Source organism: Squalius cephalus (assembly GCF_949319135.1).
Source record: "Squalius cephalus genome assembly, chromosome: 1".
In the NCBI taxonomy this organism is placed as follows: domain Eukaryota; kingdom Metazoa; phylum Chordata; class Actinopteri; order Cypriniformes; family Leuciscidae; genus Squalius; species Squalius cephalus.
Window position 1 is genome coordinate 13,086,020 of NC_137122.1, and position 9,997 is coordinate 13,096,016.

A 9,997-nucleotide genomic window follows, 5' to 3' on the forward strand; every position below is an offset into this window, starting at 1 on the left:
ATATTTCATATGTTACAAAAACAGCCTTTTTCCACCTTAGAAACATTGCTAAGCTACGTAATATGCTATCAGTTTCTGATGCAGAAAAGTTAGTTCATGCATTCATGACCTCGAGACTAGATTACTGTAATGCTTTATTAGCTGGTTGTCCTGCATCCTCAATAAACAAGCTACAGTTAGTCCAAAATGCAGCCGCTAGAGTTCTTACTAGATCAAGAAAATATGATCATATAACACCGATTTTATCATCACTACATTGGTTACCTATAAAGTTCTGTATTAATTACAAGGTATTGCTACTGACTAATAAAGCCCTATACGGCTTAGCTACAGTCTATTTAACAGATCTTCTATCGCCCTATAATCCATCGCGCTCTTTAAGATCACTAAATTCAAGGCTTTTGGTCATACCTAGGATATCCAGATCCACCAAAGGAGGGAGAGCATTTTCACATTTAGCTCCAAAACTCTGGAATAGTCTTCCGGATACTGTTAGTTGCTCAGACTCGCTCTCCCAGTTTAAAACTAGATTAAAGACGCATCTCTTCAGCCAGGCATTCATATAATATTTTTAATCTTACAGTTCAAACTACAATCCGGCCTCTAGTTCATAAACGCCAGAGGAAAACTGGCCCCCGACTGAGCCTGGGTTCTCCCAAGGTTTTTTTTTTTCTCCATTAGGTCACTTGATGGAGTTTTTCAGTTCCTTGCCACCGTTGCCTTTGGCTTGCTCAGTTGGGGATATTTTGGGGATATTTAATTTAATTTTATCAATCAATAAATTCCATTAGAAACAAACCTTGTTGTTTTATTTTAATTTAATACTGTGAAGCTGCTTTGATACAATCTGTATTGTGAAAAGCGCTATACAAATATACTTGACTTGACATTGGCTCCCTATTAAACATTGCATAAATTTTAAAATATTGCTGATCACTTACAAAGCACTAAATGGTTTAGCTCCGCAGTACTTGAGCGAGCTCTTAACGCATTATAGTCCGTCACGTCTATTGCGATCTCAAAATTCCGGCCAGTTCCTAATACCTAGAATATCAAAATCGACTGCTGGCGGTAGATCCTTCTCCTATTTAGCACCAAAACTCTGGAACAGTCTTCCTACCATTGTCCGGGAAGCAGACACACTCTGTCAGTTCAAATCTAGATTAAAGACACATCTCTTTGACCTAGCATTCACATAATACATTATAGACTTCTATAATTTAATGTTAGGCTGCATAGATTAGGTCAGCCGGAACCGGGAACACTTCCCATAAATCCTGATGTACTCGTTACATCATGAGAAGAATGGCATCTACGCTAATTTTAGTGTCTGTGTTTATCCCGAGGTTTTTCCTGCAGCCTGCCGGATCCAGGCCGTATCCAGATCTGACGAAGGACCTTCGCCTGGACCGATGACAACGCAGTGCTGAAGTGCCAACTAGTCTCTCCCTATGGAGGATCCCACTACCACTATACAGATAAGGCGTTGTCGGAGAAATTCGTTTCGCGTTCCTACCCCAAAGCAACAAAATAAAATAAAAGTCTTTATCAAAATTTATAAGGAAAGACAAGTACTTTGTTTAGGCTTGGCTTGTAGGGAATTCCAAACCTGCGTATATTCAAACGCACATAATTATAGAACCCATTCTAAATGCGCATGTGAACGCCATCAGCGTTTCTCACAGGTTCGCGTTTAAAGTCTGTGTAGAGAGAATGGTGTCGTCTTAGCGGCCCCTAATTTAATAACAAATGATCGTTGCGACGGAACGAAATCAATCAAAACTAACTTTAGATGGAAAATAACTTAACTCTGCTATAAAGTGTCACGGGGTGAAGAATCACTCGACAAGGCAGGCTTAGTGAAAAGGCCCCGGAGGGTGGATTTTATTTACAATGACAAACTGAAAGGTGAAGAAAGTCGGTGAGCCGGTGTGTGATGGCTGGTGCTCCAAGTGCTCTACAGTGTTCAATACAAACGAAAGTGGGTGTCCAAACGTGCTCCAAAGTGGTGGGCTGTCGGTCACTCGCTGTTTTCTGAGGGGAACAGCGAGAAAGGTTAGTCCAGAAATACATTCAGCTCGAGACCAGAGTCTATCTGTCTGCTCAGCGCGTGCTGCTTTTGTGGCTGCGGGCTGATGAGGTGCAGCTGTGACCGATCAGCCCGCTGTAAGGACGTGCAGGTGTTTTGTGTCTGTTGCCAGGGCGACGCTGATTCCTCCGAGGACGCTCGTCACAAAAGCCAAAACAATCTCTGTTACCTTAAATTATATGATTATCTCTGTAAAGCTGCTTTGAAACAATCTACATTGTTAAAAGCGCTATATAAATGAAGATGACTTGACTTGACTTGACAGCAGAAACACACCTATATTTGCAAGCCCATCGTGTTTCACTTTGCCGAACTAGCTCTTTTGTTTAAGAGCTAGTGTTTTCTGCATCATGAGAAATCTGCAACGGTAAAATATAATTTGTCAATGACATTTAGACAGGTTTTAATGTCTCTATTCACTGTACACGATTAAACGAATACAAGATTTAGTTTATGTGCCATGCAATGCACATACACAGCAAAGGGGAATTCCTCTCTGATCCGTTGCTGAACTCCACTCAAATGCCCCGACATTACAGAGGCTCCATCATATGCCTGAGCAATTACGGGAATGTCCTTCAGCCCACACGACTGCAATCCATATCCCCCAGAGTTAGATAAGTCCATACATACCTTTTTCATCTCCGTGCGTGCTTTAAGTCTGTTTGACGCACTAGCTTGTTTGTTTGAGCCACTGTTTGGCTAGCTTAGCACAAAGACTTGATGTAAATGGCTACAGCTAGCATACTAATCCCAATAAGTGACAAAATAATGCCAACATTTTCCTATTTACATGTTGTGATTTGTATAGTCACATTGTGTACAAATAACAAGGTCATATGAGACACAGACATTTTTTAAATGTTTAAATACTGGGAAGTATATTCTCAGAAGGCGAAGCACTGCTACTTGGGCGGAGTGATGAGCCCAGCACCCGAGAAGCGCAGCACCCGAGAAGCGCCGTTCTGTCAACAAAACCAACGTGACTATAGCTAGTAGCAAACATGATTCATGATCATGGCTGACTTTGAGGAATTGTCAGAGGATTTTTATTTGGTATCAAACCAAGATCCAGAACCATATCGTTTTGAGCCAGAATACACAGACGAGGAGTTACAAACTTTGGAAGCTGATAGACAATGCCAAACAGACTGGAGTCGAGGGGAGAATCAGAACGGGAGTAGCCTACTATTTCACAAACAAGGTCACTGTTTCTCAAAAATGAAAACTGCCCATCCCCCCTCCATTTCATTAGCAAGTTGAAGGCTTCAGTCCTGAAAGTTACCTTTAGCGCCGCTTATTTGTTACTGGGGTGATAGAGCGCGTTTGTGACAACACAATAATAACATCACAGGGGATACATGGAGCCCGGGAAAAACTGTAATAGTAGTGAGCACTCTATTCATGTAATAGTGTCACTTACATTACATCTACAGTAGCTAATGGCACTGTAACAGTAGGCTAGTCATCTAAAAACATAACGGAACACTTACCACAGCCGCAGGTGATCCACTTTGTCCTGTCTTTACTATCGATAGGATGGCCGTAACGTTATCCTTCAGCACACGTTTCATGGTCCGTGTGGCAAATTCCATTTTTTCAAAATAGTCATCCTTAGTGAATTGTTCTGAGCAAACGCGATAGTCCTTGATAATGTCTACAGTAGAGATGCTCGGATGGGCTATTATTTCATCCGCAACCGCATCACAAAACCCATCATCCATCCGCACCAACGTTTTTGACCAATTTTCAAAACCGCGCCCGCCCGTCATCCGCTGATTGGCAAGGCACTGCTGATGACTTGGTTCCACCGCCCGCCACCCACCCGAATTTAATTAAAATATAATTTTTCATCACGTCATCCGCCCGATCCACGGAGTCCGCGGCTGTAACCGCCAAAAGCGCATCTCTAGTCTACAGGTGTGTTTGGATCTATATCCAGAGCAAGTAGCCATTGATTCATCAGGTCAGCGTTTTTGGTTGGAATTCCCCTGTTTATTGTCTCAGCTCTTTACAATACAACAAACACACATGATTTTAAACTTTGCATTTACTATTTAGTAATTGCTGACTATTACTCCAACTTTGAGCGAACTCTCTGCTCCTCACCACGGCACTTCTCGGGTGCTGGGCTCATCACTCCGCCCAAGTAGCAGTGCTTCTTACTAGGAAATAGTTCCCAGTATTTAAACGTTTAAAAAATGGCTGTCTCATATGACCTTGTTATTTGTACACACTGTGACTATACAAATCACAACATGTAAATAGGACAATGTTGGCGTTATTTTGTCACTTATTGGGATTAGTATGCTAGCTGTAGCCATTTACATCCAGTCTTTGTGCTAAGCTAGGCTAGCAGTGGGTGCGTCAAACAGACTTAAAGCACGCACGGAGATGAAAAAGGTATGTATGGACTAATCTAACTCTGAGGGATACGGTGAATAAGCTAAAGTCCCAAAAGGTCGAAGTGTTCCTTTAAAATATTTGGACTGCATGGATTCAAAATCAGGGTCGTATTTTGAAAACAAATTACATATGCTTAAATAATTCCCCCTTGCTTCTGCATCAGTACCTTCACGATGTCTGTGGAAAGGGAGGCCTAATTTAGCAAGCAATTTTATAATATTAACGGATTTGTACAGGTACTGTCTGTTTTTACCATGCTTTGATAGCTGTGTGACAGCTGTGCTGCCACAGATCCCGATGCACCAGCCTGTTTGTAGCTCTCCCACATCTTCATGCTATTTAAATGTATCCGCCAGTCACGAGAATATGAGCTTCTTTTTAAATACAGTAATTAAAAATTATTTATTCTTATTCTTATTTATTCTTTATTAGTACTTATTGTAGAATCTGAAATATTCATTGATCATCTCTCATCACGTATATTATCATTTTTAGCAGAACTGCCAGAAAGCATCTGGAAGGAGAGGACAGAGAGAACGCCAGTGATCCAGAACCTGCAGAATGAAACATCAAGATACTGAAGGACAAAGAGGTTGGTGTTTATTCTTGATTCCTCATTCATTCTTCATGATGAAGAACATACTGATGCTTACCAGATTTACATTGTTTCATGACCAAACTAGTGATTTATAACACAAATCATCTTCATGACATTAAAATAGATCATAATCGTGACAGCAGTTGTTGACCAGATTTGATGGGATTAAAATGACTGTTGAACTCATCAGTGATCTTGACTTTGAGCTTCACTTTTCATTTCACATTTCAATTTGTCTCTCATTTGAAATCTCACTTGATTTAATGTTTCTTCTAGACCTGATGGATGCAAACGAGAAAGGAAAAACAGAAGCCAAAAAATCTGTCACCTGTAAATCTGTCACAGTTTCACATGTAAATCAAGGCTTAAGATTCACATGAGAGTTCACACTGGAAAGAAGCGGATCAGGCTTTCGCTCTGAAATCACTTCTTCTCATTCTGAAGAAAGACCATTTAACTGTGATCAGTGCGGTAAACAGTTTCATTGGGCGTCAGTCCTGAAGATTCACACAGAAAAGACACGGCAGTGTGTGTTTCAGTGCTTCACTACAGTAGATGAACTGAAAGACTGGCAGAAAATGCACACTGAAAAAAAAATTGAAGGCAAAGTTCAGGAGCTGAAGAAAAGGCCATAACACTTTTAAGAGAAGAAAAGACACAGCGGTGTGTGTTTCAGTACTGGAAGTCCTTTACTACAGATGATGAACTGAAAGACCACCAGAAAATTCACACTGGAGAAGAAGGCCATAACACTTTTAAGAAAGACATGAATCTGATATTAAGTTTTAACTCGTTCTTCATTGTTTTTCATCAGAACATCTAGTTTCTCTTCCACTTTTACTCTTCCATGCAAATGCAGTATATACTTTCATGTATATTTGAAACTGGACTCTTTTCTTCTCTTCTTCTCTTGAGATGCTTTGGCTCTTATAAGTCATTAAAGAGAGAGATCTGTCTCATTCGCTTTCACTTTTACTTAATGGTTGTATTTGCTTCATGTAATGATTGATTAAACTCATTTTATCAACATCTCATTGTTATTGCCCATTTTTTATTTTCTGCTGATTCTGCTTGAATCAGGAATAATTCTAGTTCTGAAAGTCATGAAGTATCCTGATATGAATTTTTTCTCAATAGAGCTTTTAAATGCCAAATTAAATTATACATTTCTAGTCAATTTAATGTTTCATTCACACCATGAGTCTTCATGAAGTCAGAACAATTACTATGAACTTTAAACAACACACAGTTTTCAATCACTACGGGGCCATGAGATAACTTGAAATTAATGTAAATATATTAATATAGCTTAATTCATTGATTTTTATTATTAATACTTTGATTGTTAAAAAAGTATACATAAAATCAATAAAAAAAAATTCAAACAAATCACCTTGTGTAAGTGTTCTGTAATACAGACTGAACGGCGGCTCAAATCACCCAGCCGCTTCATGAACTAGGATACGCAAACTACATCTCTCAGTTGGATAAAGACAACAAGTGTCCCAAATAAAGCTTTGATGGATGACGATTGTAATGAAGGTAAAGACGAATACAGTGATAAAGGAGTTATAGTCCACTATTACTGATGCGCAAACAAACCGTCTCGGCTCACTGATCGCTTAAACATCGTATTTCTGCATAAACACAGTTCAGTATATTCACACAGCTGTCTAAATGAATGTACTGTGTGTGTTATATAACAGATACTCATCTAAAGAGAGGTTTGTGAGGATCAGTGGTGTTTATATACACATAAACATCAGATGCTCCAAACATAGACACGATAATCGCTTGTTCTAGCAGAGGAACGGTTCACTGATGACATAGACCCGCCTTCAGATCACGGCGTTAACACACATTCAGAATGTTTTTATTTTTCATTTGTGTTTTGTTGTGTTAATAATTCAGAATGGATCCGGATAGCTATAATAGTAACAGCGCCCGAGATCCGCCCACAAAGTTACTTGCGTTTCGCGCTTGATCCTTGCGTTTCAGATCGTTAAAATAGGGCCCATTCAGTCATTTAACAAGTCTGAAAACACTGGAGAGGATCCACACTGGAAAGAAGCTGCCCTCATGTGATCAGTGCGGATTTAGTTTCAAACTCAAACCAACTCTTAGGCATCTCACGAGAGTTCACACTGGGAAGAGGCGGGAGTCACAGCATTATTCATGATGTTTCACGCCTCCCCGCATACAGCCATTCTGACATTAACGGCCCTATTTTAATGATCTAAAATTACGGAGAAGCTCTGGTAATTATTACTTTTCCCCTCCTCTCCAGTCTCCATGTTATACTAGTCCCGTCCGAATAGGGCTATAGACACGATAATCGCTTGTTGTATCAGAGGAACTATTCACTGATGACACCGACCTCCAGATCGCGGAGTTACCACACATTCAGAATGTTTTTATTTTTCATTTCTATTTTGTTGTGTTTAATAATTCAGAATGGATCCGGATAGCTATACTCAGTCCAACTGGTCTTGTTTGGAATTGCAGATTGACTTCTTCTTATATGTTCAAGTTACTGTTTAACTGAGCAAAGTACTTTTAAGTTGTAAAGCAAGAATTGTTGAGACTGTGAATGTGTGGACCTTAAAATGCAATGTAAGTCGCTTTGGATAAAAGTGTCTGCCAAATGTGTGAATGTCTGTAAAGTATGTTTGCAAAAACAAAACAAAAAAAGAAAAAAAAAGATCACTGAAGGTTTCAATCTATCTTGAATTTCTTTTGTTTAAAAAATAACAACATGGAGTTGAAAATTAATAATACTAGCATAGAAATGTTTTTGTGAATAAAAAAACAGTATTGATTTGGCGAGGAGGGGGCCTTGGAGTAAAAAAGGTGGGGAATCACTGGTCCATGTCATATTGGGAGCAATAACAGTTTTGTCTTTATAGGCTTTTATCATGTATCCTGACTCAAATAATGTGTTTCTAACAGCAAACACTCAGAATAAAGTGAGATGATCTGCTGATGATCCTGAATGGCTTGTTGAATGAGTGTTGATAGTCTGAGGCTCATCAATATTAACAGATCTGCTGAAAACACTCTTTATTTCATGACAATAGTTCCTGTTTTCACCTCATTTATTATGCTGATGTCTTCAGATCTCATGTAAATTGACACTTAAAGCTCATTTCATTGGTGTCAGCAGACTGAGGGGATTTGTTGGTTACTATGTAGGCTACATTTATTCTTTAGTCTTTATGCGTTGAACTCTTTTTCTTATTATGTATTAGGGCTGGGTAAAAAATATCGATTTCTCGATTTTAATCGATTCTCATTTTTACGAAACGATATCGATTCTTAAATGACATGGCATGACATGACATGTGACATGGAATCGCTCAATCAGTGTTTCAACCGTGGAAAGACTTAAGTAAATCAGCTTGTAAACAATGTCATGTAAAGTCACATTTATCTCAGAAAAACCATATCCAGTGACCATAAACTTGTTAGTCAACTAGAAAAATTAACTCTAGAGAGGAGCATTTTGTTAAATATATGCACCATATTACATATTCATTATAATTTTTAATGTTCTTCAATATTTAATGCATGTTTGAATAAATCTGGAAAGTTTTTTATGACAGCCACCATTTAAATGTTTATATAATTTCATATAACTTTATTATTATAAAAATAAATAAAAGTGTATTTTAAGTGTTTGTATACAAATCAGTTAATTTTTACATTCAATATTATAGTAGGCTAATGAAGCCTATAGGCTACAGCTAACTCCCATAGTTTACAATAATAGTTAAGAGATTTGTTTTCCTTGAGAAAATGTGCAATGTATTGTATCTGATATCCAAAATAATCAGTATTGAATCGAATCATAATCGAAATCGAATCGAATTGTGAAATTTGTGTCAATACCCAGCCCTATTATTTATATTCGGAATAATTTCATTACATTATTTATATTCTGTTATCAATAAGTATAAAAACAAACTCAGCAACTGATTTTTTTTTTTTTTGGGGGGGGGGGCAGATCAGCTCCTCCCACTTAAATTTACCATAATTGAAGCCCCTCCCACGGCAATCACATCATAAGTGAAGCTCCTCCCACAGCAATCACATCATCAGTGAAGCTCCTCCCTCTGCAATTCACCCATAAATGCTGTAAATTTCCATCAGCTACAAGTGAAGACGAGCATCAGAGCATCAGGAAGAGCTGAAATCTGCAAAGACTGAGTTTATTAAAGAGGACAGTGAGAACATGAGTGATCCAGAACCCTGCAGAATGAAACACACTGAAGATCCTGAAGAACAAAGAGGTTGGTGTTTATTCTTCATTCATTCATGATGCTGAAGAACATTCATGTTAGAAACATTCAAGCACAGTTTAATTATGAAATGGGTACAAAAGTTTCATTTTTGGTTTTCAAAAAATGGTCAGTAAAGTGAGGTTTGAGAAATATTCATATTTATTGTCAACATCAGGTCATTAATTATAAATTTAGCTCTTTTATTCTAATATTATATCTGGTTCACATTTTTTGTTAAAATGTTTTTCATAGTTTACAACAATTGTTTCTTTTTATTTATTTATTTATTTATTTATTTATTGCAATAAACATACTGTATCAAGTAAATGAATGGCAGACAGAGTTATAAGCGTAACCGTTTTAATAAAGTATTGATTTGGCACCGGTAGCGTAAAAAACCCAAAGAATACCCAACCCTAATTATTCATAGATATAGAGATTAGTCTTCTTATAATATCTTTGGTAACAGGGTAGATGAATGTGGTCAACACTGTGCCATTTGTGTAAAAAAGGCTCAATAATTGAGATTATTTTCTTGTCCTCTAATCATGCTGTAAAAAGAGCCCAGATAATTATTGATCGACAATACTGTTTTTTATGATCAATACCTAGGGATGCACCGAT

The 9,997-nt window shown here is 38.0% G+C and overlaps 1 protein-coding gene across 3 annotated transcripts in view; it reads left to right on the plus strand.

Moving 5' to 3' along the window:
- The window catches only part of LOC307162962 (uncharacterized protein), a 46,527-nt gene extending 40,250 nt beyond the window's left edge, over window positions 1–6,277 (plus strand). For 2 of the 3 annotated variants that reach the window (XM_079878739.1, XM_079878740.1), the window contains 2 exons: window positions 1,347–5,087; window positions 5,370–6,277. In XM_079878739.1, coding sequence (XP_079734865.1) covers window positions 1,347–1,416 — 70 coding nt within the window. In that variant the 3' untranslated portion in view covers window positions 1,417–5,087; window positions 5,370–6,277. The remainder of the gene's footprint in view (window positions 1–1,346; window positions 5,088–5,369) is intronic. The other variant, XM_079878741.1, reaches the window with a different exon arrangement.
- Window positions 6,278–9,997: the final 3,720 nt, after the last annotated feature.